The following is a 20,539-nucleotide window of genomic DNA, read 5'->3' on the forward strand; positions in this document are numbered from 1 at the left end:
AATGAATCTGTGAATAAAAGCACAAAGACACTTATGGTTTTGTACTCTACATATGAGCAGAAACACAATACGAGTAGAAAAAAGCTGGGCAAGAGTAAGGTTGTGTATAAGCATTAACATGTGAGATTTACTCTTAACAAATCATACGCATTCAAACGAACTACACCTACAGTTAGCAGCACTTTTCATCTGCGATCAGATCACCTGTAATAAACATTACTACCAGGTGTAAACGGGTCTGTGTTCCAACAAATGTCAAAATGACAGAAGTAGTTAAATCAGTGTTAACATTACAGACAGCTCTGTATCAAAACAACTCTTTTCCATCCACATTTCTCTTGTTTTCATCTGTCTGTCATTTGAAACTGCTTAAATCATTGGTGTTTTTTACTACTTGGATGCATGCTCTCCATGCTGTCCAGTGCAGAAGATGAATGGCTGTGCTGGACTGTGACCTGGCCATGTGAAACTGAAAACAGGTTCTAACTCATTCATATTTGATTAATGTTGAATCCATCTGTACAGATGGAGGAAAACAGATGAAGCTGCTAACTCACTTACCCATGCATGGGGTGGAGAGGGTGTGGCTCATAATGGTACCTTCCCTCATGGTGGCGCATGTCGATGGGAATTGGTGTGTGGAAGGTGGAGAATAAATGAGGAGCTGTGGCGTCAAAGAGAAAAGATTGAGTTTAGAAATGTGACATGTGGCTTTGTAATCAACTGTTTTGTACATAAAATCATCCTACATAATGCAAATATAACCTTGATGTCTTTAAAGGCAGGGTGCATGATCTTTGAAAGCCAATGTTGATATTTAAAACCACGTATGCAACCCTGGCAACGATGTCGGTTAGTAGACACGCCCCTTACTGCTGAAGTGTGTTTTGGTAGTAGGTCTGACTCCCTTTTCCAAAGGGTTTTTCAAAAATCACACACCCCGCCTTTAATATTGACAGAGTAAGGTCATATGTTAAAGATTGAAATTAATGTGAAAATTTTAAAGGGACAGTTCACCCAAAAATGAAAATTCTGTCATCATTTTCTTATCTACATGTTGCTCTAAACCTATTTTTTTCTGATAAACACAAAAGAAGATATTTTGATAAATGATGGTAAGCACACAGCTGATTGTAACCATTGACTTCAATTTTCATTTGAATTAAACCTCATTAATACTGGTGATCTTTCATGTGCATTGAGTATAATACTGTTAATGCACAATTTTAATTGGCTGGGCTGACAAACGGAGTGCAAAACATTTTCGTCCTGCCATAAAAAGTTTGATTGCTTTGAGGGGGTATTGTTAAAAGCCAACATGCTTTCATTAATGACTGGAAGTTACTTAAGGTGCTGGTAACATGGCTTTGGGTGAGTTTACTGTCTGCATCTTAAAACTTGTGTTTATCATTACAATTCGCTCTTAACTAGCTCCTTAGGCTATATTTGGACCGACTCTAGAGCCTTATCCGTGAATCATCGCATTTTTTTGCTCACTTCACAGTGTGAATGCCTGTCTGCATTACGGGCAAACTGGGGCCAGCTCCCTGGGCCCATTCCTAGCTTGCATTAAAATTCTTGTGGCGTCACACAAATCAGTGAATCGAGATTGACTTGAGAAGATAGATTATGGGGGTAAAGTCCTAAGATCATTATCTCTACCTTAGAGGAGCTCAGGGTAGGGAAGGGCCACAGGGGCCTCTTAGGGGGCAGTCAGGAGGAGACCCATGCGAGTAAGCATTCCAGACCTGCCAATCTCACTACAGTCATCACGATGGCTCTCATGCATGTATTATTCTGATTCAGGACTTTGAATGTTTGCAGCTTTCTTTAATGTTTCCGTGTAATATTCTGTGTTTACTACTTCTCCGAGACCTTTGAGTTTCTGGATGCAGGGATAATGGTTAGAGCATCGTTTTAGCAGTGCAAAGGGTTTGATTCCCAGGGAACACATAATGCATACCCTGAATGCACTGTATGTTGCTTTGTATACAAGCATCTGCAGGGTTTCCCTCAGCACTTTGCAGTTCGGGTGGCCCGCCTAAGCTGGGAAACCCTACCGCCTTAACTAAGTCTTAAAAATAAAATAAAACATTTGCTGCACAAAAGGCCGTCAAGTGCATCTCGGAGAATACCGCGGAGCCGTTTCACACCGCCAGTGGGTACGGTACATGCGCCACCCGTTCAAATGGGAGAAAGACGAGGTCCGTCATTGTCTGGAGGATAACTAGTAGCCAGTTGATGATAAATCTCAGAGAATAGCGCGGACGCTATTCTCGCAGGGTATTATTTAAGAGTTTTAAATAAACATATTTTCATTTTCATCATGACGTGTACGACCGGCCCGCCCCTTTGATTGCCAGGCCCACCCATCCAACCCTACCACCTTAACTAACAAATTTTCTGCGGAAACCCTGATCTGCCAAATGCAAATTTTTGTAAATGTTCAGAGTGAACTACTAGTTTACTGCTTACTAAATACTAGATAATTAACACTGTATACAGCATACAAATAGTCTTGCAAACCAACTAAAAAAAATATACTGCAGTATTTACTATAGTAAACTGTAGTACACTCTAAAAACCATTAACAAATAACAAATCATTGTTATTTTTGTCAAACAATCAGTGTTATTTATCGGACAACACACTGAATGCATTGTCCCAAACTAGACATCTCTGTATTTTGTGTTACTTTTTACACAACTTGTATTGTCACTTTTATTTTAACAAAATTAACATCCTTTTTATAGTCTATATATTACAGTAATTCATTTCTTTGTTAACATATATGATATTATTCTGTCTTGTTAACTATAATTAAGAAATAAACTTTATTAAATATTGTTGTATATTTTACCAAAGTTTGGGATTTAATATAAATGTATTAAACTATATATTTACTATTAAATACCAAAGTAATACAGTTTTTTTACAGTGCCATTGCCATCATGACTTGTTGCATGCATGCAAGATCCACCTCTCGCTTTAAAATGCTTATTATGCTTTTTAATTCAATTTTGTGTTTGTTTCTAGAACATTAAAATAAAGATGTTCAAAATTGTTCATGCAAATTCATTCATAAACCTCACGGCATTGTGGGATACACTATGTTTATGTATCCTTAAAAGTTGCAGTAGATTTGAATGTTTTTATTTTCAGTGGAATTAGTCCAGGAGAAAAGATCAACCGCAACCATTCACAACGGAAAGCACAAATGACAGGTAAGCTAGCATAACTTCATGCCAACTGTAATGAGGGATTGATGTGAGGGCTTAAAATCTCTCTCATAAAGCAAGAGAGCTGAAGGAAAAAGTGACTGCATACTTTTAGGCTGTAGTGCTGTGTTTTTTCTTTGCCAATTAGGTTTACTCCCTTTCCTTGGAGAATTGGATATTGAGGGGCATTTCTTAAATCTGGGTGTAGGGGCCATAATAATGAGGGCTTGCGTGTAGGAGAACATGAGGGAGAATACATGTGAATATACATAACATATTCATTTATCCGTCAGCCAAGTATGTAGCATGAGAGCGCTTAGGTAATCCTTTGGAAACCTATGGGATTAAGAATGATGAGAGACACTGTGGAAAGCGTGCATGTTCATATATGTGCTAAAATACTGAGACTTCATAGAAAGTTGTTTATTACCAAAAGCAATTTTTCAATTTGTTGCTTGCTGAGCTAAAATACTGTTGTTTCACATTAAAAGTTATTTAGTTAAAATGAAAATTCGGTCAATTGTATTTTACAGTGAATAGTGACTACATCAATATCTCAAAAATGGTCAAAGTTTCATAGGAAAAATAAAAGCATGCATGTTTAGAAAGACTTAGGAGTGAGTAAACAATTTTGATGTAATAAAAAAAAAATGTCACACAGCAGAAGTCCATATTTTTAACACTCTGGACTCCATTTTTAACCCAACGTAGGGCCAAAAAACAGCAGAACCCAGTCGTTACCAGAACCCAATGGAACAATTTAACCCAACAATCGGTTAAATCAACCCATGCATTTAGGTTTGAAACAACCCAACATAGGTTAAATTACAACACAAAAGTTGGGTTCGTAGTTTTTTTACACAACAATAATATTTTAAAAAACCCTGCATTTTTAAAGTGCAATTTTCAGCATCTTTATTTTAACCTTTTATTTAGTAAGACTTCCCAAAAAATACCTTCTTCCAAAAGCGACAAGTGGATGCCACTCTCATGCATACTTATAAAGCGAAATACTATACTTATGCGACGTGAACATCAATGAAAAGCTGCAAACAGTTTTGCCAGTTGAGACAGTTTTTGCAAGTTCCTGCAATTTCAATGCATAAATATCCCACATATTCCATCACATTTTTTGCCGCCAAAGACTTTTGCCTGGAACAATCACCAAAAAACTGTGTTTTTCTGGAAGGACTGGATAAAGAAATGACAGCAATATACAGCATACTATTTGAAATGTTTAGCGGCACCCCACCTAAAAACAGGCTACTGGTATACTTTTATATATACTGTAAAAATCTACTACATCCTTCTCTTGATGGTAGCCACTCCAAAACACATTAACCGAGCAAACATCAGTAATCTAGGCAGCACAACTGACCAGAAGGTAGAAAGGCCCTCATGAGGATGTACAGAAAATCAGAAATAGATATTATTTCATAATCTAAACAGCTCCATTGTTTCTGGACCAAACCAAAGTTCAGCGCTCTCGAGGATACACAGGTGTGTGCTTGTACAGCCTGTCCCACTCTGTTCCTCAGAGCGTGAGACATGAGATGTAGTTCCAATTCTGCGTAGTTTCATTTACGCATTTAAAATATGCTCATTTAAAAAAAAAGTATTATTACCAAGCCTATCAAAACCTATGACCCTGGTTTTCCTAGCACCACGCTTTCATCACTCACATTCATTGTTCTACTCAGGTTCCTTATGCGAAATAATGTATTTCACCCCATAACAAACACTTAAATGTACCGAACATCCGTTCAGAACCGGGTGAGAACCTGCGCTCCACGTTACATTGCAAGATTACGTTGGTGTTTGATGTCCTTCTAAAGAAGATACCAGGTGGTAGACATTATCATCGGCTACTCAAAGCAAAGGAAAAACATTCACTTTTCATGTCCGAGCGGAGCCGCGAGACAGTCCGCTTTGTACTAAGAGTAGCTCATCTTAGAGGAAGCACTCAAGAACAATAATAATATCCTGAGAGGCCGGGCAGCGGCAGTGTAATTAAAAAAGCTTTTCTGTCTCGCGAGCGAGAGGGAGTCGATTCAGACAGGAAATTCCAACAGAATAGCCTGGCAAGGAGCCTAACTACACAGCACCGTGCAAACCGCTCCATAATAGATCTCTAAGCTCTACTGAACCTTGGGAAAGCACAGGCCAACCGGTAGCGATCCCACCGATTCTGGTAACTTACGGTGAGGTCACATATCAATGTGCGGTAGAAGTACGCAACATTGAAACGCTTGGGGGGGAAATAGGCTTGTCTTTTTTTAATCCATTCTGCACCTGGGAAACGTCACCCATTTAACATCCTTATTTAGTTTGCGTTGATGTTTTTTTCCCAAGGCGTTAGTTGTGGCGGCAGGAGGATTATGGGTTTAAGAGAGAGCACGAAAACCGCTTCCAGCCCTGAAAGGAAGCATTAAGTGAATGACTTTTCTTTTAACACCCTAGGGGCTTTGTAAAATGATACATTTCTTATTAATAGGGGATTTCTGGTAAAGACCAAGTAGATTACGTTATGGTATCCATACTACTACTAACTTGGAAGGAAATTCATTGTCTTATGTCTTATTTAAATCAATTTCTTGTTTGTTGTTGATCTTTAAACAAATATGCTCACATTCGCCTCTCGAATGGAAAAGAGTTGCAATACTCTACAGGCTAAAGGTCATTCACATCTCTACACCCAAGTATGAGCAATCCTGTTGCCTGTTAATGTTATAAAAACATTACATCATGCTATCCGGTTTCGTACATTGAAATACCTTTAAAAGAAAAATTATTAAGCTGAACATTTAATAATCTTTATGTTATACACAATAATGTTTGTTAAAGCTGCAATCCATTACTTTTTGGTCAACAATAAATAACTTGCTATTGAGCCTGAAAAGTCCTGAAAAAGAGCGTTGTTCGAAATCGCCTTCTTATCTTACTCCGATCTACATCAGTAACCTAAAATAATGAAGGTAAATGTAAAGTGAACTGCAATTTATCTTCCAAACAGAGATTGCGATAAAGAAGCAAAAGTTGCTGATTGCAGCTGTATTTAATATGCAGTAGCAATATATAAGTTAGGTATGTAATGGTATGTAAAAGTAAGTAATGGTGTGGGGGATGTTTTCATAGCACACTTTAGGCCCCTTAGTTCCAATTCGGCATCGTTTAAATGCCACGGCCTACCTGAGCATTGTTTCTGACCATGTCCATCCCTTTATGACCACCATGTACCAATCGCCTGATAGCTACTTTCAGCAAGATAATGCACCATGTCACAAAGCTCGAATAATTTCAAATTGGTTTCTTAAACATGACAAAGAGTTCACTGTACTAAAATGGCCCCCACAGTCACCAGATCTCAACCCAATAGAGCATCTTTGGGATGTGGTGGAACGCGAGCTTCGTGCCCTGGATGTGCATCCCACAAATCTCCATCAACTGCAAGATGCTATCCTATCAATATGGGCCAACATTTCTAAAGAATGCTTTCACCACCTTGTTGAATCAATGCCACGTAGAATTAAGGCAATTCTGAAGGCGAAAGGGTGTCAAACACAGTATTAGTATGGTGTTCCTAATAATCCTTTAGGTGAGTGTATAATAAGACCATTAATAAATGTTATTTTAAAATGTTCCCAAAAACTCAGTGCATTATTAATGTGTGACAGTTCTTTGGTTTTCTAGGTGCCATTAATGTCCTAGACGTTCAGTTCATACCTTGTCATAAATACAGTAGCCACAAATTCTGAGCAGACTTTCCTGTTAGTGTTTACCAAGCAGGGTCTCCCTGGCTTTTCTCTGGCAATCTAGGGCCTTGTCAAAAATCTGGCCAAATCCATCCAATCACTCACATCATTTCCAGCTCCAGCAAGCTGCTGGCCAGCAGAGAGCTGCATGTGATTTATTAAGCCTCTCTAAGGCACTGGACTACAGTAGTTCCCTTAATTATCTTGATACTTTCATAGTGTTTCAGACGTTGGACAACAGCTATCAGGACAGTTTTGGCTTAGGGTCAACAACAAATAACTTCAATGTATCACAACTCAAGGAACGTCAAGGTGGACCATGGCATGATTTGAGTTGTGATGCAGGTGCTGAACATCAGCATGCTTTTGGTGTTATGGTCATACTTAAGACTAATAACGCACTAGTCGAAGTCCTGAGTTATTATTAGTCTAGTCTGAAACAGTGTCACACGTGGGTTTGCCAAGATTATGAAAGGTGTTTTTTTTAAAGGTGACATAGAATGATTGAACGGGGTATTTATCCTTGTTCTGTGATGTGACATGTAGACAAAAATTTTTTTGTTTGGGTCTGTAATGCCTTAGAAGCTTCCTAAAAAACCTCTCTCAGATAGCTCTATTAGGGTGGGGGATTTTAAACAAGTGGTTTTGCACCGATTTGGCTCCCCCTACTGGCTTAACTTGCAATCTCATTACTGATTGGCTGACTTTGCTGCCACTCAAAAAATGTAGCCAATTACTTTAAAGTAGAGGGGCAGTTAGATGCCTGTGATGTCATAAGCATCAGTTTTTCAGATTGGGCTGTTTTCTGGCTGACATTTCTTAAAGAGGAATTTCTATGAGACTGAGATGTTCAGCATGTCTAGCACTTTTTGTATGTTCGTGAATGCGGGTAGACTACCATTATTCAACAAAGACAAGGTAAAACATTTTTTTCATTCTCTGTCCCCTTTAAGCTGCAATCCGTAACTTTTTGGGGGTTAAAATAAGCAGTGTAAACTATTAGTAAGTAAACAGTAAACAAAAAAAATGTCATTTGTTTATCAACAAACTTAAAGGGCACCTATTGTCCGATTGACAATTTTTCATTTCCTTTGTGTATTAGTAAATGTTAACGATATGCAAAAGGTACAAACCCCACAGTAAACAATGACATGAGTTATCATCTCCAATGTAATTCTCTTTTCTTGGACTACAAAAAACACACGGATTGTATGCAAAAGTTTACTTCCTGGGATTGGTGATGTAGACAAGACCGACATTATCATAATTTCTCCTGTTAGCATTGCATTGTGACCGAATCTTTCAAACATGGTAAGGAGCGTCACATTTCTGGCTGACATTAGAGGTATTCAGGCCAATCACAACGTACAGATTAGCTGGCAAATCAAGGACAAAGCGCTTTTCACATTGATGAGTTTTGTGCAAAATCCGTGCATTTCAGGAGGAGAGTGAAATCTGGAGCTACAAAAATGTACGTATGTGGAAAATAATGTGTTTTTTGAACCATAAACCACGTGAACACATTGTATTATACCAAATACACTAAATAAAGTTTTTAGCAAATGAAATAGGTGCCCTTTAAGCATGTGAGGTAACCTGTAATTTTATCTTTTAAACAGAGATGGCGATATAGAGGCAAAAGTTACAGAGTGCAGCTTTAATGTGTATCCTCTACGAATTTATCTATGACGATATGCACAAACCTAAAACCTGGAGTTTGTCATAAAAAATGGATCTTAATAAAAACCAGACATCCTAAGACCATTCCTATATGTTCCTGTCCAACTCAATGGTCATGGGTTCGAAAATGGTTATATTGAATGCATTGTAAATTTCTTTGGATTATCTGCACAATGCATAATAGTACAGTAAATGTAAAAAGCATAAATGTACCTCAGAATCTTAATAGATGTCAGGTTGCTGGGTCACAGCATTGTTAACTGTGGTTTTCAAAATGGCACTCAGACATCCTCTTAAGAGCTACTTTGTGCTTTTGGTGATTGCTTGAATTAGTGATATACTACTCCCCAGAGAACAAACTATCCTTCCGCACTCACAAAACCGGTGAGCAAACCCAAAAGAAATGTGAGCTCAACAGTGATTGAGGGTTTCCAATACATACTCATGGTCAGCACTCCCATCCCCACCAGAGCCGGATCTAAAAACGGACAAGGGAGTTCATTTTAAGATCTACTCTCGGGAGCGCTGATCTCTGGTGTTTCATGGTGCCCTTTGGCCTCTGTGCTACAGCTGATACAAAGGATGTCCATTAACACAATAGAAGCACTAACAGGCTTCTAGTACACTGGCCAGTGCTGCTTCAGCACTGCTGATACACCAAAAGGCCCTTTACAACAGGAATGATGGCAGTAGAGGAAGTTCTCACATTAAAACAAAGCAGGAACTCAAGGGCCACAGTGATTCATTTGAGGGAAACCCTGCTGGGGTTCACTCGGAGGTGAGACTATGTTATCCGAGATGTTTGGAGAAAAACAACAGTGGAAAGTATAAAGTCAACACTCAGATTTGTGAGATGATGCTATCCGTAGTGTTACAGAATGACCATTGATAAAAGTACAGGCTCAATTCAATCAAAAGACATTGGGGAATTATTATCTCGGTTGCATCTTGGTTTTGGAGATTGTGCCATTGTTAAAACAAGATATGAGTGTTAGAGCTTTGTATGTGTGATAAGATACTGTAATTGTTAAGGTAATGGTCACAAAAAACATGACCCTATCTACCCAATATCTACTCAAATCCTGGCTCTGACTTTAACAAGCTCTGGTGGAATTATCTGAAAGAATTTGTTGTAAACCTTAAACTCAAAACAGCTGGGGAGGAACAGTTATTGGCCTTGTGGATGCCTTAGTTGAGGGTCAGACAAGATGGTTAAGGTCCCTCTCCGCAATTTTTGTTTGTACTGCTTCTTCAATTGCCTTGGGTTATAAACGCTCAGCGAGTTTGTCCTTTTCATAAACCGAAGAAGCTTTGGTTCCATTTTCTGTTTCGGCCTCTTTGTTGTCGTTGTAAACCCAGCTGTGGTCTTCCTGGCTGTCTGAAATGAAGTTAGCAACGGCGGCAAAACACTCATTTCTGTTACTCAGCATTTAACATCCTTTTTGTGGAGGTCCAGGTCACAAACGCTCTCCCTCAATCCCACTGACAATAAGACCCCTCATTAAAATTCTTTGCTATTGTTAACGCATCACTTCCCCTGGATGAAGCTTCCTCTCTCGCAGCCATATCCCCGTGGCTCATTCTATTCAGCGCCGTACATTGCTTTTTACTCATCCGTTTGGACCATACAAGTTTCAAAGGGAACGTCTTCACCACCAGCACAGAAACTGGCAGCAGTCTTTTCTTTTACCAGAAGCGCATTGGCTAGAAACGGTCATCGTGCTGCAAACGTGAGATGATTTATAGAGGTTGCAACTTTTTACAACATTTACAACCAGAAACGATACCGCCAGCAACAGCGTCAGCGCCATTGGACACATAGATAATGAACGGCAAGAAAATGTTTCCCGTCAGCCCTCCTCTTTACTGCGGATGAGAGGATTAGGCTCTTAATTAGTGCCTCCAAAGGGAAAGCTCAATTTACGGGATGACAACAGAATGGTGGAGGATGGGCGCAGGAAAATGTCTAACAGGCTGGAATGGGGGCCTCCTATTATGGACTGGAAAGGGGGATGGGTGGATGAGAGGGGCTTTCTTTTAGACAAAAGGGGTGCATTCCGCCTGTACCGTGGTTAAGAAAGTTTTAGAAGGAGGGTGCATAGCCGTCTCAAACCCTGGATGGCTCGTAAGGACGGTAGGTCATCGAGGTAATTACCGCAAAAGTGTTGCCTTTAACGGGTCGGGCACAATTCATATTTTGAGAAATTACTTTGAATTGCGTTAGCCAAGACACACAGAATGCTGAACTGAAATGATAGGAAACATTCTGGCAATTTAAAGGTATAGTTCACGCAAAAATAAAAAATCTGTCATCATTCATGTTATTCTAAACCTGTATGAGTTTCCTTTCTTCTAGTGAACACAAAAGAAGACATTTTGATAAATGATGATAAGCACACAGTTGACAGTGCCTATTGACTTCCATAGTATTTGTTACAATTGTGTGCTTACTATCATTTATCAAAATATCTTTTTTTTTGTTCTTCAGAATAAACAAACTATTTTAACATTTATTTAAAATAACAATTTTAAAGAGTTTAAAGAGTGAATATATTTGTATGTTTGAGATAGTATAACATGTTTATGAGTAATCCATAGAGAATTTTTATTCTCAATTATTAATATAAAAATTATCTTCAATTATTAACTAAAAACTACACTCTAACGGGACAGAAGCGTTAACACTTGACGGAACGCTTGTCTGAAGCGTGGCCAACAGCCAATCACAGTGGCCGCAACACATGCTCCGGTCTTCCATAAACGTAGAGCCAGCCAATTACCTAGGTAATTTGCATAAGGCAATCTGATTGGCTGACGCACGCCTTGCCGCTTGAAAAATTGAGAAATGTTTCACTTCTGCCACGAGCAACAGCAGTGATGTGTCGCAGACGGATCCAGTTCGGCAATGCATGGCATCACCCATTAAAACTGAATGGGAATCATTAACACTTATTCCCCATGTGAACGTACCATAAAAATGTCTGGGTATTTTAACCCATGGCAGAGAAATATTGGACAGAACACAGCATTGGGTAAAAAATTTACCCAGTGCTGGGTTGTTTTAACCCAACTGCTGGGTTATTATAATCCATGGTTGTATAACAACAACCCAACATTGGGTCGTTTTTAACCCAGCATGTGTTCTGTCCAATATTTGCCCAGTTTGGGTAAAAAATATCCCAGACATTTTAAGAGTGTACCTTTTTATTGCAATTTTTAATTGCAATTCTGTTTCCCATCTCCATTCAAATTTACAAACTGAATTGCAATTTAAAAAGTAATTCTGCATTCACCTAAATTCTGAATGGCACACTACTCTGGTATTGGTTAAAACTTTGTCAATGGTTGAAGGAGTGGTAGAGAGATCAAATCTGCTGTTCTTAGTTCGTTTCCGTTGAAGACTTAAGGAGCCTCCATATCTTTGAGCAGTGCCGCCTGTGTCCCATAAATCATTATGGTAGTCTTGTGCTATCCAAAGAGCGCCCTTTTTTGTGGGAAACATTTTAGTCAACTCATGCTTTTCCCACCATTGTTTCTAATTTAAGGGACCACCTGTTTACCACTTTTAGCGTTCTAATTGTTTACACAGGACCTTATCCTACAAACTTGTTTTTTCAGTTGCCTTCACCTAACCTCACCAAGACTGGATGCCGAACATATAATTTAAGCAGTTAGACAGGGCAGCATTGGTTTTACCTTAAAACCCATGACAGGATGAATACAAATTCAGCCAAATTTTAATGAATGTTTAAGCATGTCGGCTTTAAATCCTATTAGATCCTCAGTCAAAAATCTTATGGTAAATAAACCAAACCTATGTTTTGGTGGTTGCTGAGGTAAGCCCAGGTAAAGAGGCACTAAAGACGAGGTTTACTGTGATGGGCTCATGAATGCAGCATACAGAGAAACCTGCAATCCCTCCTCATACCTCCGAAACCACCGTCTGCGAAATGACTTACTATGAGACTGCAACTGAAATGTTTACTTGGCAGCAATACAGGCAGAAAACTAAATAAACAAAAACTCACAAGTAACACATTTCGCCTTTTTCTACTCGCACTGGTAAAGGTCAGTATGAGGAGATGTGGGGAGATATTAGACTAGTGTATAGACTACTTTCTTCATACAGATCTACATGAGAAAACACAACATTAATGGGTATACCAATTCATTGTGAATAACTAAGTAAAAGTTTTTCCTATCGTTCAATTAAAATCATTTTTAATTCAATGAAAATAAAAATTTAATAAATGAAATTAATAGTTTTACCTACGAAACATTCTCCTACAAAAATAAAAATGGCTTAAAGAGACACTCCACTTTTTTGAAAATAAATAAATTTTCCAGCTCCCCTGGAGTTAAACGTTTGATTTTTAGGGCTTTGGAATCCATTCAGCTGATCTCCGGGTCTGGCGGTACCACTTTAAGCATAGCTTAGCATAATTCATTGAATCTGATTAGACCATTAGCATTTTGCTAATTTCCTATTTAAAACTTGACTCTTTTGTAGTTACTTCATGTTAAATGTTCCGATTTTTTAGGCTGGTATTGAAAGTTACCAAGGGGACTATTTCCGAGCAATACGTAATATCATTGCACCTGCTGCAGCCATGGTACGGCAGCAAATTCCTTGATTATTACGCCAGAATGAGAGTATAGTTCCTAGCCATATCTGCCTAGAAAATCACAACTTTTAACTTTCTGTCAGTCATTGTACACAATGTATCTACAGAAGGTCAAGTTTTAAGTAGGAAAAATATCAAAACTCTTTGGTTATTTTTTAGCGTGATGCTAATGGTCTGATCAGATTCAATGAACTATGCTAAGCTATGCTAAAAGTGGTAGCGCCAGACACGGAGATCAGGGGAGCTGGAAAGTGAGCCCATTTTTCAAAAAAGTGCTGTGTCCCTTTAAAGCAGCCTAAACGTTTTGATGGCTTTGTTATTTGTATTTTACAAGTGTGAATCATTCAGAAACGTAAAATAATTAGAAAAAAGCAATAATAAAGCGCCACCACTAAATCCCTGGGTGAGAGCAGATCATAATAATACGTACAAATGAGATGTACAAAATCATACAAATTAGCCACCTCGTAAAATACTTGTGTTGGCTGACCAACTAAACCATCTAAGCACTAGTTTCAAACCAGCTTAGTATTTAAATTTTATTTTGTTTTGTTTGTTGTTGTTTTTTTACACATGAAAGTGTCCTAAATTTACCAGCGCAGTTCATTCAGACATCTTTATTGGGATACTGAATCAAAGCGAAAAGTTCAAAACATTCTTGTGTTTAACGTCGGACCAAAAGTCAACTTCGAGTCTAGTGCGTTTTGTTCACACACTCGTTTAAGTCCTCTTAAAGCTCTTGTAAATATTGTCAGACGAGCAGAAGCTTGCCTCTGTCTGCCTCTCAGACTCTTCTCTGTACAGGGTAATATTTATCTTATTGCAAGCTGCAGGGAGGGCTCGAACAGAAGAGAGGGGTGTAGGTAAACACTTCAGAGGGGTCTAAAACAGCCCTCCAACACTTCTCGAAAAGTGCTAGTGACTGACCTCACAACTCAATAGCATGGTGCTAACTAGGAGAAAGACAAAGTGGGCAAACAGCCAGTTGTTTGAAGACAGAGCCTGCAGCGCTAAATAGGGGATGGGTGGCAAAGTGAAATGCCAAAATGGTACTGGTGTCAATTACGGCATTAGCACACTGCATTAAAACAAGCTAGTCCTAATGTGGTAGTTAGTTGGTTTACAATAAGGTAACATTAGTAAATGCATTAGGCAACATGAACTAACAATGGACAATATAGTCTTATAAGGGTGATTCTCACGAAATTAGACTTATGAGGTGTCATGAAACATTTTGATAAAAAGTAAATGCTATCAAAAAGTTACAAACTTCATGTACTATTTTGTACATGATTTCAAATGACATCATACAAACCAATTTTGTTGTTTTTTCCACATTTAAGGGGAAAATTTTCATTACCGCAACGTGTCCATGACTGGATTTGGGTTCTTTGACATGGAGATATTTATAATTAAAAAATCTAAAAAGTAAAAAGCTTCAGTGCATGTTATACTATAAACATTAACAGTAAAGAAACATGTGGTATTTGGTGATCATTGGTAAATGTAGAGACAATAATAAGGAATATAAATGTGTCCAAGACCAATTTTCTCATCCTCCGCAACAATTTTCAATCATTGTTTAAGCCCTCAAGGAACTAACATTTAAAAAAAAAAAATGTGTTGGAAGGGACATAATTGATTGTGACACTCAAGATGGCTACCAGGTAAGCAGTTCTTATTTTTTCTCTCCAGATAAAAGTTGAAATTTTGTTTGTCATAGTATCTAGACAACTTTTTAGTTCTCATTACCGAAACATGAGTTTGTAAATGCATATATTTAATGTAATATCATGTTGCGATAATGATAATTTTTGATAATGATAATCTAAGAAATTTAAATAATTTTATAGGAAATATTTTTAAATCCTCTAAAAATAATGGTTATAGTAAGTTCAGACCTTAATCTTGTATGTGCAATAAAAAAATTGGCTTCAAGGGCTTTTTAAAATTTCTGATGCTGGATACCTTCTAAATCAAAATTCCATGAGAATCACCCATAAGCATTTATTAATCTTTGTTAATGATGGTTAATTTCAATAAAATTGCTCACATTAGTTTATTGGGAAATAACTAATGTTAACAGTTACAACTTCTGATTTGGGAAATGCATTTGTAAATGCTGAAATAATGCTACACTGTAAAGCAATACTGTTTTTCCTTTAAATTTCGCTTTTAAATCATATTTTGTATGAAGAAAATTAAGTCTGTTTTTGGGTTACATTGTGACAATTTTCATATGAAAGTACATTCCCTCCATCCCCCAAATCGTATCACCATCTTGTTTGCATGACAATGCTTTAGTGGGCTATTTATACGTAATAGTTTTTGTATTTCCTTTAAAGTGGACATTTCAAGATTTTTTTGTATGATTTAAAATAAATCTTTGGTGTCCCCAGAGTGTGTATGTATGTCGTTTTAGCTCAAAATACCCCACATATAATTGATTATAGCGTGTTAAAATTCCCACTTTGTAGGTGTGTCCTTTTAAATGCAAATGAGCTGATGAAATGCAAACACTGATCACAATGATGGTGGTTTGTTGAATTTGAAGCTCAATTGTGATGTCAATTATTTTTCGCTCTCTCATCCTCTCTGCACTAAATGGCAGATTAAGGGGACGTATTATTATAAGATCCCCTTTTGACATCACAAGGGGAACCAAATTTCAATGACCTAATTTTTCACATGCTTGCAGAGAATGGTTTACCAAAACTAAGTTAGTAGGTTGATCTTTTGTACATTTTCTAGGTTGATAGAAGCACTAGATACCCAATTATAGCACAAAAAAAGTCAGATTTTCATGATATGTCCCCTTTAATCCCTTTAATATATGCATGCTAATTTATTATACTAAAGTGCTAATGCATATAAAATACTCTTAAAATACTGCAGAAATGAGAATCTCAAAAAAGCTTAAAAGTAACAAAGCTTGATTTCTTCTTACAATTTCTTTAATTTTAGGGTTAAATGTAACCTAGACACGTTTCTGTAAAATTCACCTGCATGTTTCTCAGATGAGTATGTGGTTTTATTAAAGAGTGGGTACATATGGGTATCTTTCATTATATCTCCCGTCTACAGATAAAAGCATGTCACGAGCATTAAAAGCTCTTTGTCCTGAAGTTTCTTTTAACTGTACAAATCTGCACGCACTCAAGAGCACCCACCTGTCAGAAGTCATCACTTCTCATTACTTTTGCTCACAGATACAACAATAGGGCAAAATAAGGATTGATAATTGTAAGCAATTAGCCACGGGCAAAGAAGCCTCAAGATACGTGTTGTGAATACTTGAAACAAGTGCAGACTAAGAGCAAGTGTGGCTGACTGGTCAGAGCTTGTCAGCTAGGAAGGACAATACAATACACTCTGTCGGAGCTAAGAGAAAGGTCATGAAGAAATAACAGAGAGGGGTGTCACTTTAGACACCTTAATTTGATAATTACTGACAGGTAAAATTATACTATTGAAGGATGAGAGAATAAGGGATGTAAAAGTTTGCAGTGTGCCCTTTAGCCAGCAAGATACATTGGATCTATTCGGCCGACGTATCCAAACTACAAGTGAGTCAACAGGAGGAAATGATTCATATAGATACTGCTAAGGGGGATATCTATACCTGCTGATACTGTAGCATAGGTGATTCACTCCCCTTGAGAATACTTTTTAGTTGACACAGGATTGCATGCAAACGTTGAATTACTGAATTCCAGAGTATTTGAAATGTCTGTGAATTTAATCACAGGGAGGGCCTGAGACTCACGATTTGTTTTATGCACCTTAACACATGCAGTGGAACAAGATTTCGTATTCATCACAGGCCTTTGATGAAGCTTTGTTTTGAATCAGTTGTTGTCAAAAGGCCAAAGTCTAAATGACTAGCAGAAGTTTTCTCTTACAAAGATATTTAGACGGCAATCAAAGCGCCTCAGTGTGTTCATGTTTTCCATTTAGAGTTTGTAGAGGGTGTGTCAACTCGAACCATCTTCTGAGTCTTAAAGGAATAGTTTGCACAAATACACAAATGTTCTGACATTATTTACTCACCCTCATGTCGTTCCTAACCCATATGATTTACTTCCACAAGAAAAATTCTGAAGAATGCAGACGTTGACATTTTATCATATAATGGAAGTTCATGGGAACTGAGGATGTCAGTCACAAACATTTTCCATTTGCGTTTGAAGTAAGAAAGTCAAATGGTACTAGAACAAAAACATGAGATGGGTTGAGAACTTTTTACACTTTATTTATTCTAGGCCGATATGGCTTGGAACTATACTCTCATTTTGGTGTAATAATCAAGGACTTTGCTGCTGTAACATGGCTGCAGCAGGCGTAGTGATATTACGCACTGCCCGAAAATAGTCCCCTTTGTTACTTTCAATAGCAAGGGACTATTTTCAGGCACTGTGTAATATCATTGCTCCTGCTGCAGCCATGTTACGGCAGCAAAGTCCTTGATTATTACGCCAGAATTAGAGTATAGTTCCAAGCCATATCAGCCTAGAATAAATAAAGTGTAAAAAGTTCTCAACCCATCTCATGTTTTTGTTCTAGTACCATTTGACTATTACGCCAGAATTAGAGTATAGTTCCTATAGTTCCATATCCCCCTAGAAAATCCCAACTCTTATTTTTCGGTCGGTCTTAGTACACGATGTAACTTCAGAAGAGTCATGTTTTAAATAGAAAAAATATCAAAACTCTTTGGTGATTTTTTAGCGCAATGCTAATGGTCCAATCAGATTCAATGAATTATGCTAAGCTATGCTAAAAATGGTACTGCCAGACCCAGATATCAGCTGAATTATCTCAAAAAACGTAAAAATCAAATGTTTAACTCTCGGGGAGCAGGATGTTAATATTTTCAAAAAAGTGGAGTGTCCCTTTAAAGGTTCTTTATAGACCCAAGTAGTCAAAAAAGGTTCTTCTGTGGCATCAGGCGGCACCTTTATTTTTAAGAGTGTAAAGTGAAATCTTGTCTCAGTCTGTTTAATATTATAAAAGCAATGCACTCATAAAATTAAGATTCTTTACAACAATGCTACAAAAGAACCATTTTTGGTTCTTCAAAGAACCTTTTAAGGCAAAGGTTCTTAAAACAACCACTTTTAGGGGTTGTGTACACCAAAACTTTTAAACGCGGCTGAAAACGCCGAATGCCAGCTGTTTTTCAGCTGAGTGCCAGCTTTCTTCAGCTGAGCGCTTTGGTAGCTGTGATACTTCAGCTGCGAGCCAGTTGGTTGCTGTGGTAATGTCCCGCCCCTCCTCCACTGTGATTGGGCGGCCGTGTGAGAACTGACATTGACGAGCGGAGCTTTTCTCCCAAAGTTGAATCTCTTTCAACTCTCGACGCTCAGCGCCGAGCGCGAAAAAACCGCCGAGCGCCGGTTTTCAGCGCGGAAAAAACCCGCTAGCTGCTGGCTTATTTGAAAAACGCCGAGCTTCCATTGGAAACAATTGAAAACATGCGCCGGCCGCGGGTGTAAAAGTTTTGGTGTACACAACCCCTTATGTCTTAACTTTTTCCAAGACTAGGAACCTTTCATGCACAAGAAAGGATCTGTACACAGTAAAAAGTGAAAGTTGGATTAACTTATAAAATTAATGGGTAACACCTAAAACAATTTTTCCCCAAAAAAGGTTATGTTTTTAGTTGTTACCAATTGAAGAATTTTCAAAAGTTTTACTTAAAGTGAGGAAACGTACGTTGAAAATAAATCGATATTTTATTAATTGATAATTTTTTTTAGACTTAACAATTGAAGTATTTTTTTTTAGAAGATCCAATCCAACTTTCACTTTATATGGGGTGTACACACCAAATGCAAATTCAACGATTTGTGTGAGTATACAGTATTACATACAAAATCAATGCAAAGACGCAAATAGACATGAACTCGTGCGGGGCAATGAGAATGATGCAAATTGGGCGACGCGATTTGCTGTAAAAACACGCGCTATTCACCTAAAACTCATCTTTTCGCAAGTTCAAAATATTTAATTCAAGTGAAAAATTCACATGACACGAAGTTAAATCCGCAAATTCGCATTTGGTGTGTACAGTACCCCTGTACTGCATTACAGTGTAGATGTTAAGGGTTCTTTATGGAACCATTTATGGAACTCGAAAAAAACATTTTAAGAACCTTTTTTTTTAAAGTAACATTTAATTAAAAACACCTGGATAATTGCAAAAGTAAACAAAGATGCCAATTAAAGTCGCATATTCACACAGATATAAACATCTGGTCTTCAAACCACTGTCGCAATAGAAACAGTGGCGTAAAACACAACCAGCCCTAACAAAGAAACTGATTAAAAAGCAGCCCCATTCCCTTACAAAGTAATCTCGAAGTGCATTGAAGTTTAACAGTCACTGCCGCCTTGATGAAGATACACATGCACCACAGATGTACTCGCATTCAAGAGCCGATTACTGAATGGATATCAGATGCTGCCTCTGCATCAGCATTCTGTTTTTTTAATTAAATGCACTGTTTTTGTTAAAGGGCACATTTCAGTACATTGAAATGTAACTCTGACATTGAAATAGAGTGCATTACGTTTTAACAGACAAATGTTTTACAGTGATTCTTGAGAAAGTGGCTTGATTTGACTAATATCATAAATGGGCATCGTAGCTTTCTGCATGGACCGAACCTGACATTGTCACATTGAGTATTATTCTATGTGAGCACATTATCATTGGCAGTTACATGCCCATTACACTGTCTCAAGCCATTTGACAAACTGCCAGCTCAAAGTCTCTCCCGTTGTCAAAAAACGGGGCTACACAAACAGACAAAAACACAAGGTCTATTTAGGGGGATTTGGTGGCTCAATTTCAACAGTTAACATGAACCCACCTGCAATAACATATTTTACACATGCCTTATTCTGACATGATTTTTCCACATAGTACCAAAATTAGCTTTTGATATCAGTTTGCCTGAATGGAAAGCCTGAAAGTCCAGACAAACGCCTATTAGTCAGCTAACTTGGCATGTCGTGGTTAATGACACGTGCGAGAATAAATCAAATTTTAAATCAGTGACGTAAAACCTGCCAAAACACAACCTAAGAATATGTGCATGAGCAAACAAGCTCTTAATAATCATCATTTGGATTTCATAGCACCGTGCCAACAAAAACTGTATCGTTAAAGTAGTTAATGCATTCATTCCAATTTTGCTCCATCAAATAAGAACCTATAGAAATCTATCATCAGAAAAAAGAACAAATCAAAACACTGCCG

At 37.8% G+C, this 20,539-nt stretch overlaps 1 protein-coding gene across 1 annotated transcript in view; it reads right to left on the reverse strand.

Moving 5' to 3' along the window:
• Positions 1-20,539, reverse strand: part of gli2a (GLI family zinc finger 2a) — an 89,821-nt gene that overhangs the window by 42,284 nt on the left and 26,998 nt on the right. The window contains exon 3 of the mRNA XM_065251981.2: positions 562-664. Coding sequence (XP_065108053.1) covers positions 562-664 — 103 coding nt within the window. The remainder of the gene's footprint in view (positions 1-561; positions 665-20,539) is intronic.

The sequence above is a fragment of the Paramisgurnus dabryanus genome, chromosome 15 (genome assembly GCF_030506205.2).
Source record: "Paramisgurnus dabryanus chromosome 15, PD_genome_1.1, whole genome shotgun sequence".
Lineage (NCBI taxonomy): Eukaryota > Metazoa > Chordata > Actinopteri > Cypriniformes > Cobitidae > Paramisgurnus > Paramisgurnus dabryanus.